Genomic DNA, 21,602 nt, shown 5'->3' with positions numbered 1-21,602 from the left:
AATTGGAATGTGAAAATAGGCATCTGTCAGATCCAGGGAGATAGCAAAGTCCCCTTTTTTTAATGCTTTCATTATTGAACACAGCGTCTCCATTTTGAAATGTCGAGGCACAACTAACTGATTTAGAGGTTTCAAATTTAAGATTATCCGAAGCCCTCCTTGCTTCTTTGGCACAACAAAAATGGTGCTGTAAAATCCTGCGTTTTCTTGTCTGGCAGGTACAGGTTCTATAACATCTTTTTCTAATAATGTGTTTATTTCTGTTAAAATAACTGACTCGTGAATACCATACCTTGGTACACTTGTTTCCCTGATCTTTAGTCCGGGTTGAATTAAGAACTCCAATTTTAACCCTTCCCTTAGGGTTTCTAACACCCATTGATCCTGAGTGATACAAGTCCACTTCCTGTGGAATGCTAACAAGCGTGCCCCTACCTGGGGAAACATATTTACAGACTGACTGTAACTGAGTGGATACTTTACTTCCTTGGTGGTGGAAACCCTTTTGTCCAATACGAAAAGTCTCTTTTCCCTGTTCAGTCAAAGTAAAACTTGCGTCATTTAATTTGCTGATCTTTGCAGATTTCTGAGTCTCAGCTCGTCTGCTTTTCTCTTCCTTCCAAATACAGTAGAGTTCCTATTATCTCTACCCTTGTAATTCTTATTAAACCCCTTTGACATATTGTAAACGTTTTAAGTTTCTCTTGCATCTCGTAAATTCTCTGCCGATGTATGGAGAGATTCAAAGTATTGTCCATTAAACAACTGGCTGCCAAAAATAGGAAGTTTCAGCAATTTTTTCTCTGTCGCTTTGGTGATAAAATCTACGTTTTTAAGAAAAACTTTCCTTCTACTCAGGACTGAAATCGCCATTACTCTTGCTGTCAAATCAGCCATACTTCTGAAACAGTTGATAAGAGCTTTGCGTCCTTCAATTTTATCATCCTCGCATTCTGCCTCATCTAAATGCCGCTATCATAGTACCATATGAAATGGCTCTGAATAAGGCTCTTGCTGAATTGTCAATTCGACGAAAATCATTGTCTAACTCCTTATGAAAAGGCCAGAGAGAAACTTTTGATTTCCCAAAATTACCTTTCTGACCTGCAACTAACCCCTCCTAAATATTGTCATCCAATTTGGGAGGATTACAAAATGCATCAAAGTCATCTTTCTTAACCATAAATGCTTTGTCATCTCTACCACGTACAGACCTATTTTTCAAATGCCCAGAGGTTGCCTCTTTTTCAACTGTCTTGATCATGTCAATAAGTGTACCTTCAATAGGCATTTTAACAAGAGACTTTTTCTTGTCACTCTTGTCTCCCTTCAATCGTGAAGAAATAAACGATTTCCTTTCATTCTCCAACGGATCCTCAGCTTCAATGTCAATATTGAGAACTTTTGCCATCTTGGATACAAAACAGTTCCACTGCAGAGGATCAGAAGAATCAGGTCACCAAAAGGCACCTCCACCGGTGCATCTGAAATAGTACATAGATGCATTAGAATCAATATCCTCAAAGTCATTGTCTTGTGCATTAACTGACAAAACGTCTGCCGCACTGGACTCAAAGGACGACATTTGTTCATCGTAAGCCTTAAACTTGTCAAAATGAGATTTGTCTATGGTCGACATTTTGGAAATGGCGCTCTCATTTTTACCGGTCGTCCATATTTCGTTTGCAGTGACTGTATGTTGATCATTAAAATTTATATCAACGTCTTTACGCTTTAGCAATAATTCAAGATGTTGCCTTACTTGGTCTTGAATAATGTCTGATAAATTTACGACCTCCAAGACTGATCCATCATTGTTGAAATTCCCGACATGGGACTCTTCAATGTTACTCGTCCCGCAGACTGCCGCCTCCACAGACGGACTTATGTCCTGAACTGCCGTATGTCTTCACAGACGGATTGAGGCACTTTGTTGTTCATTTTAATCGTCTTCTGTAGACTTTTACCGATCATTTTCGTAATCTTGTCCGGCCGTTCTTTGGACCACGTTCTACACGTGTCGCAAGGAAAGGCCTCGTTACAAAGACGATGTTTGTAACAAAAACGTGATCGTCTAGTACGTTCATCTTACCAGAACATTTAGAACAATCTTTAAACTCATTATCCATCTTCCAGACGCGATAATTACATCCAAAAACGCCAAAATCAAAATTTATTTGCACTGTGTGAGGAAAACCGCATGTCTAAAATGGCGTCGAGAAAAAACTGAAGAGTTATAGTTAAGGGGGATAACTGGAGGTAATACCGTAGTCACTCTAAAAATTATATCGACGCATTGTATGGGGAACTAGAGGGAAATTGCAAATAGTTAAGGAGGCAGGTAAGTGGAAATATTGAAATGAACTGGCTCGATATATATACAAAGTTTTATGCAAAACAGACACCCATTATTTATTTAAAAACATGGTATTGCACACAATATTGCACATGGCTATGATTTTATTAAGCAACTTTACACGTGGTTGAACACAAACGATAACTCTGCTCTGAATATTATCGTTTAGTATAAATAACCGCTAGATGGTGAAATGAGACATATATGTACATCTTAAAAGATTTTCATGTTTCAACATCAGTAAAAGTAGGATATGATATGAAAAACGATCAGTACTTACGTATTTTGAGAATATTATTCGAGCACTTATACTTCCGCTCGAAATTTCACAAGAAATAAACAAATCTCGGTGAAGTCTCGTGAACTTTCATTCGAGTACCTCTGGAATTATTACATATTTAGCAGCGATAAAGAAAACAACCCGAACACATTTGCAGGGGTGTGTGGTACTTCGTAGTTATTGCTTTTACGTCTTTTGGCAATATTTTTGGCCAGTTTCGGGCAGAAACAAGCCAGTACAAAAATTTTTTTACATTTTTACCCCCAAATGTACAAGATGGCCGCACATCCCCCTTAAAAAAAAGTTCCATTTTGTAAAAACGAGTTCTGATTTTCTACGAGATTACATTTATCCAGAAGGTGAATTACATCAGGAAAGAGGCCCATGGGCCACATCGCTCACCTGAACAGCAGTTCCTTGTAACATTACATTTCGTAGCATATGCTTTTTCTATTTTAAACATTGAACCCCTTTCTGGGGACCCAGTAATGGTCCGAGGTTTATGGTTGGCTTGAACAACATAAATAGTAACATAGGAGTGAAAATGTGTAGCACTGCGGTGGGACCGCACGTACACAACCTGAAAAACTGAACGTAGAAGAGTTCCACTTCAAGAGGAATAACTCTCAGACTGTACAGAACATTAAAAAAGATAACTCTTGGTTCTACTACATTAGAGTTTACACAATTTGAGGATCCTTGCATAGTAATCTCACAAACTGTAGCATTATAGTTCTCGAGAAGAACTTTTTAAAAACAGTTTCAATATATCTTTCTATGTTAAACTTTGAACCCCTTTTGGGGCCACAGTATTAGTCCAGTGCTAAAGTTTTAATTATTTGGAATCTACATTATTTAAGGATGCTTGCATAGTTATCTCACAAGCTGAAGCATTATAGTTCCCTAGAAAAAGATTTTTCAACATTTTCCCTCTATATTTCTATGCTAAACTTTGAACACCTCTTGGGGCCCCAGTATTAGATTGAGGTCACGGCTTTTATAATTTCGAATCTACACTATTTGAGGGTGCTTACGTAGTTATTTGACAAATTGATGCATTGTAGTTCTTGAAAAGAAGATTTTTAAACATTTTCCATATATACCGGTACTTCTACATTTAACTTTAAACCCATCTTGGGTCCCTAGTATTAGTCCAGGGGTCACTATTTTAAAACTGTCGAACCTTCATTATCCAAGGTTGTATGCATGATAGTAATCTCACAAATTGAAGCATTGTAGTTCTCGAGTAGAAGATTTTTTAACCTGTTACCTTTATATTTCTATAATAAACTTTGACCCCATCTTGGGGCCCCATTATTGGTCCGGGGGTCACGATTTTACGAATTAGGAATCTACGTAAGCGAAGGATGCATGCATAGATATTCCACTAACTAAAACATTGTAGTTCTTGAGAAGAAAATTTTTAAACTTTTCCTTTGTTTTTTAAAATGTTTAAATTTTGAACCCCTCTTGGTGCCCATCAATTGTCCGGGAGTTACAATTTTTTGAATCTACATTATTTAAGGATGTACATGTATGCATAGTAATATCCCAAACTGGAGGTTTTTAAAGGTAAAACCCCTGTTTACGAGATATCTATACTTACCTGCATCAACTTTTTGCATTTTCCCCGAGCTGCCTACGATCATGCCTGAACTTTTGAGACCACCCCTGTGGTATCATCTAGTGTTTACCCATAATGCACAAGCATACTTCCGTTTCAGTTTTGTGAGGGCCTACACAACTAGGACCCAATGAACAGGGGTGGGTGATGCAGGTAAGTATAGATATCTCGTAAACAGGGGTTTTACCTTTAAAAACCTCCAGTTTACATCAATATCTATACTTACCTGCATCAACTTTTTGCAGAATTTGTAGCAGAAATATTGGGCGGGATTACAATCACTATCATATAATAGTAAAATAAAGAATACACTCACCCAAAAAGATATTCTATTTTTGTTCTTTTTCTTTTGCCCATCTCGATGTATCAAGAACTGATGACTTGGCAAAGCGAGCTTCTCCTTGAGGAACATCTCTCATATAGAATGAAGTAAAGGTGTTTTCTGTTGCCCAATGAGCTGTCTGTAGAATTTCTTCTAGAGTTGCACCATTGAAAAGGGCCCATGAAGTTGCCAATCGTCTTGTATCATGTGCACGCACATGAGATAAGGTCTCACTGTTATGTTCATACACAAACTTTACTAGTGACACAATCCATCTTGAAATTGAATTCTTGGATGCTGGTTTTTGCGAGTCCGATTTGTAAGTCAAGAATAAACACTTTTCATCACCACGAGAAGACTCTGTCCTTTTTAGGTACATTTTAAGTGCTCTACAAGGACACAAAAGCAAGTCTCTACTGTCTGTTGCAAAGCTATTAAACTCTGGTATGAATATTGGTTTCCATGGCTTTCCTAATCTCTGAGTTTTGGCTAAAAACTGTATATTTGGTAATAAACGTATTCCATTCTGCTCAAGACGTAAATGTGACTCTCCAATTGAAAGAGCTTGAATTTCGCTTACTCTTGATGCTGTTGCCAGAGCCACAAGGAACACTGTCTTCCATGTAAGGTACTTCATATCGCATGAATTCATCGGTTAAAATGGGGAGTCACACAACTTCCAAAGAACAGTCGGCAAATCCCAATTTGGAAGTAATGGTCGTACATTAGGTTCAGAATTGTATATTCCTTTTATTAACTTTGACAGATCAGTATTGTTACTGACAGAACTATTGCTCCAACCCTTATGCATAGATGCTATCGCTGACCTATAACCCATTAAAGTATTTGGCTTACAATTACGTTCTTCATGCAAATAGATGAAGAAGTCTGCTAAATCAGCTACAGTGGCCTCAACTGAATCCTTTTGGTTCTTGGCACACCATTCCTTGTAGATTCGTATTCTAGCATCATACATTTTTCTTGTTGACTGTCTTCGTGAGTTGAAGATAAATGACTTAGCTTTCTCAGAAAATCTATTCTCTGTTCTTTGTTGTTTGAAATTTTCCAAACCGCCAGATGCAGACTTTCTGGACTTGGATGAATGAACTGCCCTCTTCTTTGAGTCAACATGTCTCTTATTATTGGAAGTTCCCTTGGAATGTCGACCAATAGATGTAGTAGGTCTGGAAACCATGACTGTCTTGGTGAAAACGGAGCGATGAGGAGAAGAACACACGACTCCTGTTCCACTTTCCTGAGTACTTTCGGAATTAATATGGGAGGCGGAAATGCATATGCAAACATTCCTGTCCAATCTACAGCTAGCGCATCGCATTCCCATGCCAAGGGGTCTGGAAACGGAGAACAAAACACTGCTAGTTTCCGGTTTTCCCTTGTTGCGAATAAATCTATGTTTGGAGTGGGAAAAACTCGAAAAATCTGCTGAACTATTTCTTGGTTGAGACTCCATTCTGTCATCTTGGGAATTTGTCGCCCTCTGGACAACTGATCCGCTATTACATTCTTTTTCCCTGGAATGTGAGCTGCTTTGAGCTGTATCCCGAGAAGGTGACACCAATGCAGAATCCTCCATGTCATCACGCATAGGGCTGCAGACTTTGTCCCCCCTTGGCGATTGATGTAAGACACTACTGTTGAATTGTCTGTCCTCAGCAAGACTTGCCTGTGTTTGACATTGTCCCTGAAGTGATGAAGTGCATTCTCCACTGCACTGAGTTCCAACAGATTTATATGTGATGACTGTTCTATCACCGTCCATTTCCCCGACACATTGCGATCCTCTAGGTGGGCTCCCCACCCGTAAGTTGATGCATCCGTCCACAAGGTTAGGTCTGCTCTGAAGCTCAGAATAGACGTTCCTGCCAGAACATTCCCTCTCTCTATCCACCAGAGAAGATGTGGGATGAGGAAACTGTCCATTTGAATCAGATGATCCAGTTCGTCCACATGTGGACGCCACTGAGACAGAAGGCAGAACTGAATGGGACGCATCTTGAGTCTGGCAAGAGGTATCTATATAGGCTGCCATTAAACCAAGGATTCTGAGGAATGTACGTGCTGGGATAAAAGATTCCATAACCATGGTAGAAATTGCCCCAAACAGACTGAGAAAACGGTCCAAACTGGGGTAGACCATACCCTGTTGGAGGTTGAATAGTGCTCCAAGATAAGTTATCTGTTGCGTTGGCTGCAGAATTATCTTGGATTGATTTATTACCAGGCCCAAGTCCATCAGCAGAAACAAAGTTCTCCTTAGTTGATGAACTAATGTCATTCGATCTGCATTTTTGAGAAGCCAATCGTCCAGGTACATATAAATGGAAATCTGTTGACTTCTTAGATGTGCACCTATTGCCCCTATTAATTTCGTAAACACTCTTGGGGCTGTTGCTAGACCGAAGGGCATTGACCTGAATTGATAATGGATATTGTCTATGCAAAACCTGAGGTATTTCCTGTCTTCTGGATAAATTGGAACATGTAGATATGCATCCTTTAGATCTATTGATGCCACCCAGTCTCCTACATTCAGAGCCTGTATTACTGACCTTAGAGACTCCATCTTGAAATGTTGATTTTGGAGAAATATATTTAACGGTTTCAAATTGAGAATCGGACGGTAACCTCCGTCTCGTTTTGGAACAACAAAAAAGGTGCTGTAAAACCCCTGACCTTCCTGGGTCTTGGGAACAATCTCTATGGCATGCTTTTCTAATAAACTTTCTATTTCTTCTAAAATACATTGTCTTTGGACGACATCTTGTACATTTGTTATTCTTACTCCTGTATTTGGAGGGTGTTTTATGAACACAAGTTTGAGTCCTTCCTGGACTATTTTTAAAATCCTTCACTATATATACAACCTTTTGTGTATGTATTGGCATTTTTGGTGAAGTGGTTCTTGAGAAGAAAATTTTTAAACATTTTTCATATGTAGTTCTATGTTAAATTTTGATCCCCGCCTGGGGCCCCAGTTTTGGTCCGAGGGTCACGATTTTTACAATTTAGAATCTTCATTATACATACAAGCTTTTGTGTAAATATTGGCATTTCTGGTGCAGTGGTTCTTGAGAAGAAGATTTTTTAAACATTTTCCTTTGTATTTCTCTGTTAAACTTTGAACCCCGCCTGGGGCCCCAGTTTTGGTCCGAGGGTCACGATTTTTACAATTTAGAATCTTCACTACATATACAAGCTTTTGTGTAAATATTGGCATTTCTGGTGCAGTGGTTCTTGAGAAGAAGATTTTTTAAACATTTTCCTTTGTATTTCTCTGTTAAACTTTGAACCCCGCCTGGGGCCCCAGTTTTGGTCCGAGGGTCACGATTTTTACAATTTAGAATCTTCACTACATATACAAGCTTTTGTGTAAATATTGGCATTTCTGGTGCAGTGGTTCTTGAGAAGAAGATTTTTTAAACATTTTCCTATGTATTTCTATGTTAAACTTTGAACCCCGCCTGGGGCCCCAGTTTTGGTCCGAGGGTCACGATTTTTACAATTTAGAATCTTCACTATATATACAAGCTTTTGTGTAAATATTGGCATTTCTGGTGCAGTGGTTCTTGAGAAGAAGATTTTTTAAACATTTTCCTATGTATTTCTATGTTAAACTTTGAACCCCGCCTGGGGCCCCAGTTTTGGTCCGAGGGTCACGATTTTTACAATTTAGAATCTTCACTATATATACAAGCTTTTGTGTAAATATTGGCATTTCTGGTGCAGTGGTTCTTGAGAAGAAGATTTTTTAAACATTTTCCTATGTATTTCTATGTTAAACTTTGAACCCCGCCTGGGGCCCCAGTTTTGGTCCGAGGGTCACGATTTTTACAATTTAGAATCTTCACTATATATACAACCTTTTGTGTAAATATTGGCATTTCTGGTGCAGTGGTTCTTGAGAAGAAGATTTTTTAAACATTTTCCTATGTATTTCTATGTTAAACTTTGAACCCCGCCTGGGGCCCCAGTTTTGGTCCGAGGGTCACGATTTTTACAATTTAGAATCTTCACTATATATACAAGCTTTTGTGTAAATATTGGCATTTCTGGTGCAGTGGTTCTTGAGAAGAAGATTTTTAAAGACATGCACCCTATACTCACTGTTTCGCAATTATCTCCCTTTTGAAAAGGGTTGTGCCCTTTATTTTAACAATTTATAATCCCCTTTCCATAAGGATGCTTTGTACCAAATTTGGTTAAATTTGGCCCAGTTGTTTTTGAGAAGACGTTGAAAATGTGAAAAGTTTACAGACGGACGGACAAACAGACGGACGGACGGACGGACGACGGACAACGGGTGATCAGAAAAGCTCACTTGAACCTTCGGTTCAGGTGAGCTAATAAAACCGTAGTGTTTGCAGTTTGGAGAATCGAGGTATGAAAAAAGGCGAAGAAGAAAGATCTTTTTCGTGAGGCATTTAGTGCGTTAAACAGAGAAGGCCGAAGAACTGTAGTTAACGTTTATTAATTTCGGAAGCTATTGGTTAAAGTCCAAAGATTGATTCATGTTTGATCTTGTATCATAATGTTTTGGAAGATTCATGGCGTCAGAGACATAAATAACATGTCTCTGATGGCGTGCTTACATATGAAGTGCTCAGATACCTAAAGGGCGCGGTTGCCTGTTTAAGTTCACCCCATAGTTCACTACCGTACAGAACACTAGGAAGTATAACACGTTTGTAAAGCTTGGAAAGAGTTGCAGAATTGAGGAGTGCACTTATTTTGAGAGCAAAATACGTCTGTTGACCTTTACTGCATGCTTTTGCTGTTGGGTCAAACTTAGAATCCAGAAGAATAATGAGGTGTTTATATGATTTTGAATGGTCTCGGCCAAGTTTCTTGGAAAGAAAAAGTTGTTGATGGCTGTTGGAGAGAAATATAGAACATTGATTTGCTGCGTTAAAATTGAATCGCCATCGGGTAGAGAAGACGAAAGTCTTTCAGATAAGCAATGTGGGCTTTCGGCCCCTGTTTTCTGTTTTTAGGAAAAACCAGATATACATGTAATGATTAATATAACAGAATATGCATTTACAGATTAAATGGAAGAATGCTAAGCAAAATATTCAACACATTATAAAGTAAATTTATTTAATTACCATGACTATTCCATTTGAGTGGAAAACATTATTCATTTCCAATAATTAATGTTTACATGGACATTAAAGCAGTGTTACATTTCAAAGGAACTTCTTTCAGGGGTAACAGCTAAAACTTGTTGGCACAGTGTACAAAATTTGAATAATATAGAAAATTGATGTATTAAATGACAATATTGGGGAAACAATTTTACTTGTTTGTTTTGCATTAATGTTTGTACTAAAATGAATATCAATTTGTAAAACAATAAAATTTAAAACAAATATATAATTTTAGCACTATTAAAGTACTGAGCAACTTTCAAAGTTATAGAAAAAGAGAAAACATAATGGTAATGTATCCAAATGCATGTATAATGTCAGAAAGAAAGGCCAACAACTCTGATAAGTCTTTACAAAAAATACAAACAAGTACTATTCTCCAAAAAATATTGCTGTTTATCTCCCTTATAAGGAATTAGCACTGCTATGTGTTGAATGAAAGAGATGATCCTAGTGAAGTCGAACACTGTTTTCAAACACGGTATTGGCAGTCTGAGGGCGGTGATTATAGAGTCTGTCATCCCAGTATATCTATGTCTCCCTCCCCGTCCCCCGGCTCTATCTCCGACACTGACAACACTTCCTCCTGCGCAAACAAACCGCTGCGCTTCTCCTTCAACATCTGACGGTACTCCTTTCGTTGTCGTTGTTTGTAAAATTTTTGTCTCACTTTCTTTTCTTGTATACTCTGTTTCTAAAGATAACAGCAAATTGTTACAAAATGAGATTGTGCAAGAATAGGTTGGTGGATTTAAGAATTTTATAAATCTATGAAAAATAGCAAGAAATCAATCCAGAACAGTAAATTATCATGGAGTGGAGCAAATCATTAGAAGAAGGCACATGACACCAAAGAATATGAACAAAGAATTAGTTGAAAGGACCTGGCTTGGACATGCTCACTTTTGATCTAAGTCTTGCTTTTTCTAAAAGGGACTAATTGTGCAAAAGCAAGACTAAAACTGAAAGACAGCTTGTCCAAGTTCCATGGTATAAGAACCAGGTCATCAGAAACACTGTAAACAATATGAAATACACAAAAATAATTTTCTATATTTCTCAAAATTGGTTGGGATGCAAACAATACCAGACATTATACAGGAACACAGTACATTGATATAGGGAAGTAATGAGTACATTACCAGAATTTTGATAATGTTCTGACTATGTTAATGCCTTACTTTATTTGCCTGTTTGCTGTGTTTCTTTGGTGAGACTTCTGAGCTATCCTTGCTGGGTATACATGGGCTCTGTGCATGTCCTGCTATGTACTCCTGTATTTTCTCTAATTTTCCTTCGTCTATAGAGTATATGTCTGAAAAAATGACAAAAATAGTTACCTTATAGCACAACTTACAATAATATTAGATACCGTTCGATTTCTTCTTGACAGATTCCATGCATATCTGATTCAAAGGTTACAGTTCTATCACCTCTTCTGCGTAAGATAATTTAATTCTGGCTGAAACATCTCATTTGATTGGCTTAACAAATTCATTTATAATGTATGATATAACTTTCCTACGTAACAATATGACATGTGAAAAACATAATCTGCTTGTCGTTACATTTAAATTTTGTACAAATAAACCTTATTTTCTTGTAACTCATAGGGATATTATCTGATTTTAATCTTCCTTAGCAGAAAAATTAAATCAATTAAATTCTTGTTAAGGTGGAATAACACATCATCGAAACGACATTTCATTTTATTAAAAGGATTTTATCGACGACAAAATGTCACTTACTCCATAGCCGAATGGATAAAGTGTCGGGCTTGTGAACAGTACATCCCGAGTTCGAATCCTGAAGAGGCTTTTGTTGTTACTTACTGAATTGAATTTTTTAAGTATTCATTTTTTAATCTCCAAACTAGAAATTTTTCACTTATTTGGCATATGTACAGTTTATTTGTGATTAAATCTTTCGTAATGAAAAAATTAAATGTTAATTTGATTGACTTTTTCCAGGTGTGTTATTCCAACTTAAGACTAGAACTGTCCTAATGGGACTAATACCCCCGCTAGGCTAATTTCAAATGGGACAAATAATTGAATTGAATAATAAAGGTTTGGAACACATACAAAAAAAAATTTCTAGAATTGTAAAAAAAAAAAAAAAAATTAGTTAACAAAGAAAAATTAAAATCAAAATTGTCAGAATTTCACTGTAAATACATATCTTTAACAGTAATACATTTACAAATGTATGTATTTGATGATACATTTTTTTAATTTAATTGATTTAAAGAAAAACCAACAAAATGACAATAACCCCTCCCTTAGCAGTGAATAGAAATACCGGTAGCCAAGCAATGCTCTTCTGTTGATAAAACTTTCACAATCTTTCTAATAAGAGTCTTGACAGATGCAATTAGTTATTTCAAATTTTCCTCACTTTCTCCTATGGCACAATGGAACTCAATATTAGAAAATTGATCCCATAGGACTACGATTTTCTTTGATGAACTTGTTAAATTTAATAAACTCCCAAAACATTACCATAATTACATTACTATGTAAAATATGTAAAAAAGAAAATTTAATATTACAAACAATTTTAAAATTGCCAAAACACTACAATCATATCAGTAATTTTGAATTTCTTTTAAATAAATGCCCAGTAGGGTCACTTCATCAATTTACTTGACAAATAAATTTAAACAACCTCTAAAAATAGTTTAACTTCTTTATTAATAATTATATTATTTATTTCCTTATAATGATAGACCTTTTGGTTTACATGAAACAGTTTTAAAATAGCCCCAAAACCATCACCCACTTTACAGATTATCAATTTCCCCTAAACACATGCTCCATCTGAACCATGGCTCAGATAATGGCTCCCTTGGGACAAATGAATTCAGCCACACTTGTCTTTGATGTTCTTATTAGCTCCTAAGAATTTATCATTGACAAACAAAAACTTTGCATTGTCAGTTGATAGAATACTTATAAAAAATAATTTTTTTAATTAATTAAGACATAAAGACAAAAAACTCCATCTGGATGTATTCATATAAATATATTTTAGAGTGTTTTCTATTAATTGATTAATAAAATCTGTAAGGATTACCTCCCTTACTTTTCAACATTAGTGTACAATTTATAGAATAAGGAAAATGAAAACTGTCATAAAATCATTAAATCTTGTCTGATCTTAAAAAAAATTGCAGGTGCACATCTTCAGATGGTGTTCAACATATGTACAAATTTTCAAACTGTTCCATGCAGTAATAAAAAATTCTATAGGGGGGACAAAGTTGCGTCTACAGACAGACGGACAGACAGACAGACGGACAGACGGACAGGGTGAAACCAATATACCCCCCTAAACTTCGTTTGCGGGGGTATAATAAACTAGTATTTGAACTTGATGACAATTAGATTTGACATTTTTGAGCTACTTTTAACAATTGTTAATAAACACTCACCCTACTCAGTGTTCGAGTTTTGATTCAGCTGAGAAGGATATGATTTTTTTTTTTGTTTTTGCATGAAACTTCAAATTGTAACTGTTACTATTTTAATGAAATTGTAAAAAGAATTGCAAATGTTTTTATTCAAAAACAAGATAACGCTCAATACAAATCAAAACAAAAGTTTTCTCAACATACTATTCAATAAAAGTGGTTTAAGGCCCTCCATATTTTTCCTAGATACTAACCTATAACAAACTCCTTGTCTGTAGGTGATACTTCTGCGGAAGGGTTTATGATTCGGATCACCTCTAACTGTTCCCGTAGACCGAGTTCATTACTGATCACCCGACTCAGCTCCTCTATGACTGAGGCTTTCTCATCATCACACAGCGTACTCCTGCAAGTGATTCAATCATGGCACTTGTCAATTTTTATTGTTTTTTTTAAATTGACAACAGAGGCAATGGATAACAATAATCACCTCCATGGTTTGAACTTCATTTTTATCAGTTTTGAGTTTCATTTTTGTCAATATATTTTGAAGGGTCTTTAATATAGTTTTTGCATTATAAATAAATTTTAAAATTGCTTCCAAAGCTGACAAGGATAAATTTATCATGCTAAAATCCATAGTGATTAGCATACTACGCGTCAATTGATTGTTTGGTTCAAATAGTTCGTATCATATCAAACACAGAACCCAACAATACATGTTTAATAACATTGATCAATCCAAATGAATAAAAAATTTGTAGTCAGAAGCATCAATTGGTCTGTCAGAGCACCTTTTATTTCATATTAGCTTTAACTTGATGTGACCATGTTGGGCAATCTAATCTACAACTGAAACTTTTTGAGAAAAAACAACGGTACGCACACACACACACGCACGCACACACACAGTTTTTTTGAATGACAATACATCATTGTATGAATTTGTATCATCCAACAAACAACTTGCTCACCATCTGGCCGTTTTGAAGTTGACTGGTTTCTTCCTGTTTTGCTGGGGGGTAGATTTGTGACCAGAGGCTGTAGAGGAACAGGGGGCGGGGCTAGTGAGATCTGGGACCGTGGATATGGATTCTAATGCTGACGTCCAATGATCATCGTCCAGTAGACAAGTGTCTGTAACAAAAATCATTCAACCAATTTTACAATTCTTACTGTAAACTAAAATACAGTCAAACACGGTTACAGTGAACATGCTCCTAATGAATTCAGCGAGATCATTTTCATTCCCTAGTCTTTAATCATATCATAACTACATTTAATTGGATATGACAAATTACATTTATACCGAATTAAAATTCTTTGACCTAGTACTTTGCTATAAGCACATTTTAATGTATTCTCTATTGCAATGGTGAATACTTCATCTTCTCTTATATTTTCAAATAACTTTTATGAACTTGTGTAGGAGTGTGTCTGAGTAAATGCTGTACCTGTATTAGTGATGGAGATTAAAATATAAGGAAGGGCAAAAACCAATTATGAGAAAAAAACCTTTCATACACATTAGATGTATGAAATATAAATTCCACGTTTTTACCCATCAAAATTTGCGATAATTTATCAATTTACAAATGTTTAAACACATTTTTTGTGATAAAACTCCTCCATCAAGCCTTTACCTTCCTCAACAATATCCAAAATGTTGACCAGAGACGATGATATATCACCAAACAGTGTTTCCTGAAGCTCTGCTACTATGTCCAGAGGAATCTCGTCTCCGCAGTCGGAGCTGTTTTCACTGAAAAATGTGCTGTTCAAGTTCTCGCTGCACTCCGAACTCACCTCACTTGGACAAGAACTGGAGGTCGGAGATGATTTCTTCATCCTGCAATAGTAACCACAACTCCTTACCAAACACATTAATTTCATGAATATTTAATTCAATTCTAATTATTCCTTGGTTAAAATTCAATTTTTTAAGGTATAACATATATGCATGAAAGATTTTTCCCTCATTACAGTGTAAAAAATCCAAAAAAAACAATTTTTAAGCACTTCCAGACAGGGTACCTAAAACTTCATGTTTTAACAGGACTGTAAGTTATGGATGAAATCTAATATGGGCAAGTTTTGCTTAAACGCCAATTAAGATTCAATCACAGTAAAACACAGTTATAGCGAACATGCTTATAATGAAGTGACGCTTACAGCATAGTAATTTCTATTCCCTGTGACTTTATTACATGTTTTAAACTTGACGGATATAACGAATTACACTTATAACGAAGTAAAATCACCCGTCCCTGGGACTTCATTATAAGCGTGTTTTACTGTATATACCTGTTTAAATAATCGCCATGTATTCCTGCTAACTCCGATTCTGAAAAATTACTTCTCATGTTGTGACCCAACATCACAGCCTCACAGAGCCACGGGCTTCAAAAAATAAAACACAGAAATCAAAATATAAAACACAAAAATCAAAAAATTACCGGTAAACACGGAACTTCTAGGGAAACACACAGGTATTCTTTAAGGAATAGATATGATTTCAACCTACGTTAACATAAACTGGGGTAGTTTACACATTTTAAACCACAAATGTGACGGTCAGACTGGTTCAAATACCAGCGCCAGATAGCTCAGTTGGTAGAGCACCTGACTAGAGATTCAGGGGGCCAAGGTTCGAATCCTGGTTTGGTCCCTCATTATTTCTCCCATCCCCATTACATTTGGTGCCGTGACCAACCCCTGGAACTGACGGGTTAACTCCTGCCAGGGGAAGAGCCTGGGGTGATCTTCAAGGGCGTAGATCATATAAGGGGGGATGAATGTGACGGTCAGAACGGTTCGAATACCGGCCCCAGATAGCTCGGTTGAGCACCTGACTGGAGATTCAGGGGGCCCCGGTTCATAACCCGGTCTGGTCATTCATTATTTCTCCCATCCAGTTACACATATAACTAAATTTGAAATTAACTTTTATATTTGTCAGTAAACAAAATGGTACACATGGTAAAGGAGAATTTATGTCAATTAAATAAAGGTACAGCGAGTCTTTGAGTTCATTAGTTTGGGTCAAAGTAATGCACTATTATGTTGTAAAAATGAGGGTAGGTAATGTCAATCCAGTCATATATTATAGCAACCAAAATATCAGGTAACAGTATGCCAGTTCTATCATTTATATAAATTTGCAGTTACTGGTTCCTAAAATAAACACAAGAGTTTGCAAATAGGATGAAGGTTGTCTTCATATTATCTACATAGAATAAAAACTTAGTTGACAAAAGGAAGCTGAAGTATCATTTGGTTAAAATTCACTGGCACAAAGCAAACAATTCAAGGCTTTGAAATACTCCAATGATAAAAAGAACTATTTCACTTAAAATCATACTGAAACAGAAAGTCCAAATGAGTAGCACATGTGAAAAGATTTTATTCAAAGACCTTGATTAAGAACTACATGCATTCCTGTAATTATGATGTTCCTAAACAACGGTACAGTGGGCAAAAGGTAGAAAGTGTTTGGTTAAAAGGGTTATCTTTGTGTAGCTTCTATCCAAATATGGCTACTTGCACAATGTGGCATGCTCTTTCAATATCGCGGAAACGGTGAAAGTACTGACACGAGCTTCGTGAATAGGATACTGATATAAAGATATCCATGATTTATAGCTGCTAATCATGATGCAAATACCCTGCATTTATTGAATGCAAAAATGAGAACACATTTCCCGCCCCCTTAAGCCTTTGAAACTAAAATATAGCTCTTCTTACCTATTTGTTGGGGTATCGGCGAGCATATTTGCAAATATTAATGCTTATTTTTAAGTGGAATATTAAACAGCCTTCATTACTTCATTTCAAAAAAGACTGTGCAAAGAACTAACGATATAAAATATTTCACTCCATGTGTAACCAACGTGGACGTGAAACATGTGCGTCATCAATGAACACGTTTGTTAAATCACTTTTGATTGGTCAGAATATATTAACAGACAAAACCCGTCTCCCGGAATTTTAATTCACATGTGAATAACACATTTTCATTCCATTTCGATTTGTTCGCTTTGGTATCTGAACATAATTTACTCTATGTTGTTTGCTACAAGTAGACGGCCAGTAAAGTCACCCCGTGTGAGTTTTAATGTTTTTTCCCTGCGGGGTTGGCGGTGAGGGGGGGGGGGGGTGAGAAGTGGACAGCCATAGCCTTCATCCAAATTAAAAAATTGAGAATTTGCCACATAACCTCTACAAAACGAGAATCGGTAAATTGATAAAATGTACGTGTATGTCTTTAAAGGACAAACCCCACCAACCCCACCATGCGCTTATACAGATTTTTTTTTTTGGGGGGGGGGGGGGGCGTCAGCCGGATTAAGTTTGCCAGGGGGCTACGAGAACACATTTTTGGTAAGTTTACTTTTAAATCAAGAGTAAGAAGCAACGAAAAAGGTTTACAATAAACAATATTATTATATTATTTCATTATGATGAAACATGTTTTCTTTTTAATTCAATTTATTCAAAGCGATAAAAAATATCCTCTCCAACTTTTGATAATTAACACAGAATTAATTGATTGAAATAATTGTACATATATATGCAACTCAAATGAGAGAGAGAGAGAGAGAGAGAGAGAGAGAGAGAGCATTTTTACGTACATGTATTGTACACATCCGCACGCTTTTCACTCTAACAAAATTCAGTTTGACATAACAGTTATTTTATTTTACGTATGTAACTGTACCTCAGTGTTAAAAAAGGACTTTGATATAATAAAGCACCACCTTCATATAATAAAGCACCACCTTCATATAATAAACAACCATCTTCATATAATAAACCACCATCTTCATATAATAAACCACCATCTTTACACAAAAATTTAAACCACCATATTCATATAATTAAGCACCATCTTCTTATAATAAAACCACATAAAGCAGCTATGGCGTTCCATAATTTTAGATCTTGATATGATCTCAACATACTTTATTTTAGTATGTTTTCTAGATCTACAAGGTCCACAAACTTAATTCGTCCAGTCTCCTTTTATTTACCGAGACAGATATGTAACTATATATTGGTCAAGTATGTTTTAAATCAAATGTCTAATTATTCTACATGTATACTATAAATATAAGATAGAATACTAAAACACGAAATGCAAGACTTGCATTTATAATCGATCTAATATGCCTTGAATATGAGATTGAACAAAAAGATGTTCATTTTAGTCAACATTAATTAAGCGAGGAGTTGTCAATGGTAAGATACCTTGTATGGTCTGTTGAGTGTCGCTTGTATGGGTCTTTGTGTACTAAACATTTTTTCGCCACTTATCAGATTAATCCTAAAAACCATGGGGGTGGGGTGGGTGGGTGAAAGTGCAATGTATACGTGTGTTTTCTATAGTACGATATATGTTAATTTTCTCAATGTTAAGGTAGTTCATTTTATTAATAAATTCATTTTTTCCTATACGTTTGGGTTTGATAAGAGGTTCTATAAGACGAAAAAGCATCGGCATTGCGCAAATATATCAGAGTCGAGCAAGTAAAATATGTGCAGGCATAAAGTACTTTACTACACCTTCAAATAGTTTCTCAAATCAGCAGAAAATTACTTGATTATGATAGAGAGCATGATGGATAAGAAGTGTATGTGTCAAATAGGCGAAAAAATGTGCAATTTTGGATAAAAATGATATTTTAAAAAATTTCATTCAGTAAACATAAACAAAAGCCACAGGCGGATTCGAACTCATGATCTGCGGTTCACAAGCCTGATACTTTTTTTTCTTTTTTTATCTTTTATTGATCAATCATACAAATTACACATCAACAATCATCATTATTATCACAGCATTATATATAGTTTGACAGTTTACAATAAAAACTCGTTAAAAAATGAACAATAATACTCCTTCTGTTTCTTTCAGCAGTGGATTGTTTTTCAAAAACTTTTTAAAAAATACTTCTCTGTTGTTGTTCACAATACACATATAATGATAGTTGTAATAGATATAATGTCTTAGCAAATATTTGCAGAAACTTGTCAAATGCACAGTTTTGTTATTTTGCAACATAAGCTGTCTCCTTCTATAAATTGTGAATCTACATATGGACAGAAAAAAAATAACAAAAAAAGTGTTAACATTTTTCATAACATTGGGAAAAGCTGTGATGAATATCTCATCGATATCTAAGACATTGTATACACTATTTTCACAATCTTTCAATAATGACTCTAAATGGTATAACATAAAATCACTTTTAAAATCTTGTATTTCTTTGCATTTTACAAACATGTGAAGTAAATCTTCACTTTCTGATAAACACAGTGGACATCTGTTGGAATCCGATTTACCAATTTTGTACAATTTCTCATACGTAAAAATTGCATTATGAAAAACTTTAAAATCAAGCTCCACAACATCAGGAGGCTTTCCACTTTCTTTAAGTACAATCCATTTATTATCAAGCATCTTTGTATCGTTTGTTCTAAGTTTTTCTAACCAATATTCATTTGAATTTGGAGGATTAAACAATTTTTGAATCAACAATCTATAAAAGACTCTTACAGTGCATGAAGAAAAAACATAATTAGTATTTTCAACACAAAGTAAAAAAGTAGGTAACCATACTTCTTTCCTATAATCATTGTTTTGAACAACACTTTTCCATTCTTCTGGAATAATAGATAATAATGTTTTGTAATCTTCTTTGATATGTTTTGCATTAACTTCAGAATCACATTCATGTATCATTTCTACAATAAAAGATGCAGGTAAAAATCCAGGTATCACTTCATAAGAAATGTCTCTGATATGTGTGATCCCCGTTTTAGAAAATGTTTCCATAACAATGTCTTGTTTTGATTGACAATTTTTGAATTAAAAAACAAACAGTAATTAAACACATCATTTAAACGTTCATTGCATTCAATATTGTCCTTCACAGCATACCAAGCACTAAACATTTCTTTATAAAAACAAGGTAAACATTGTAAATCTTTTTTGTTCAACTGTAGAAGAAACATTTCAACTCCTCCTTTCAAATCACAAATTCTTGATAAAAAATAACTAAAAGTGTATTTCCATACAAACTCTTTTCTTGTGCAAAAATATTTTGCTAAAAATTTTAGTCGAAAAGAAAGCATTTTCAAATAGATATCATCCATTTTTAAACCACCATTTTCTTTTTCTCCAACAATTGTCTTATATGACACTAAGTGTGTACCATAATTCCATAAAAAATTAATACATTCTTTCTGAATTGTAGTTCTAGCCCAAAATGGAATACAAATTACAGACAATGAATACCATAGTTTAGACATAAGTAATGTATTTATAACACTAACTCTTCCATGTATTGTTAACAATCTTTGTCTTCACAGATTAAGAACTTGTTTGATATTTTGAACTTTGCTTCTCCAATTCAAATTTTCACATTCTAAAAAGTTTTTACCAAAATAAACTCCAAGAATTTTCATGACATTTGTTTCTGTAATATTGATAAGTTGTTTATCATCTGATAACAATTGCCCTGTTCCAATACACATAACCTCAGATTTTTGTACATTAATTTTGGCACCAGATGCTTTTCCATATAATTCAAAAACATTCAATATTTGAAAAATAGATTTTTTATCAGACACTGTTATCGTTGTATCATCTGCATGCTGAAAAACTAATGCAGTTTTATCACACATAGGAATATCTATTCCTTTAATAAATTGGTTACATTTAATTGCACAACTTAAAGGTTCTGAACATAACACATACAACAATGCAGATATTGGACAACCTTGTCTAACAGAGTTTCTAATTGGAAAATATTTTGTTAAATGTCCATTGCTTTTTACACTGCTATAAATATCTGTATAAAATATTTTTACCCATTTTCTAAAATAATCTCCAAAACCATATGGTTGTAACACATCTAGTAAATATTCATGACTTACTCTATCAAACGCTTTCTCTTGATCAATTTTTACAAAATAACCTTCCACTTGATCCTACAAGCCTGATACTTTAACCACTGAGCTATGGCGATATACATCCGAATTGATTGATAAAACATTTAACTAGGTGTAGTGAGGTACCACAGGTATATATTCATAACCCAAACTGAAATATAGTGGGTACTTAAATTCATTTTTTTTTTCAACCCTAGATCGTGTGGAAACAACATTGACTTCAATTGGAAAATGGGTTGTTCATTTGGAGAATCCAATAATACCTCCCCCACTTCTTCGTGTAGCAGATAGCTAGTTTTCATAAGCTTATATATTAAAACGTGAATAATAATAATTAAACATTTACCGGTTCGGACCGTGTCGAGGTCAGCATTTTTTATCTTCTTTGTCATTCGTGTGTCGCAGCAGGAACGACAACTATGGATATGTACAACTTGCACACGTGTTCGATGTGCATGCAAAGACAGACGTCAAAACCTTTTTTTTGTGC

The 21,602-nt window shown here is 35.2% G+C and overlaps 1 protein-coding gene across 1 annotated transcript; it reads right to left on the bottom strand.

Annotated features, from left to right (window-relative positions):
- Positions 1–9,679: 9,679 nt before the first annotated feature.
- Positions 9,680–17,085, bottom strand: LOC128164063 (protein FAM199X-like). Its single transcript, XM_052827791.1, has 7 exons — positions 16,907–17,085; positions 15,467–15,562; positions 14,806–15,011; positions 14,137–14,299; positions 13,417–13,568; positions 10,932–11,065; positions 9,680–10,444 (listed from the first exon to the last, which is right to left on the bottom strand). The coding sequence occupies exons 1-7, from the start codon at positions 16,930–16,932 to the stop codon at positions 10,268–10,270; spliced, it is 954 nt and encodes a 317-aa protein (XP_052683751.1). The 5' UTR covers positions 16,933–17,085; the 3' UTR covers positions 9,680–10,267.
- Positions 17,086–21,602: the final 4,517 nt, after the last annotated feature.

This window comes from Crassostrea angulata, chromosome 1 (assembly GCF_025612915.1).
Source record: "Crassostrea angulata isolate pt1a10 chromosome 1, ASM2561291v2, whole genome shotgun sequence".
Taxonomy (NCBI): Eukaryota; Metazoa; Mollusca; class Bivalvia; order Ostreida; family Ostreidae; genus Magallana; species Magallana angulata.
The sequence above is the reverse complement of the archived record's forward strand: the minus strand, read 5'-3'. Positions and strand labels throughout refer to the sequence as shown.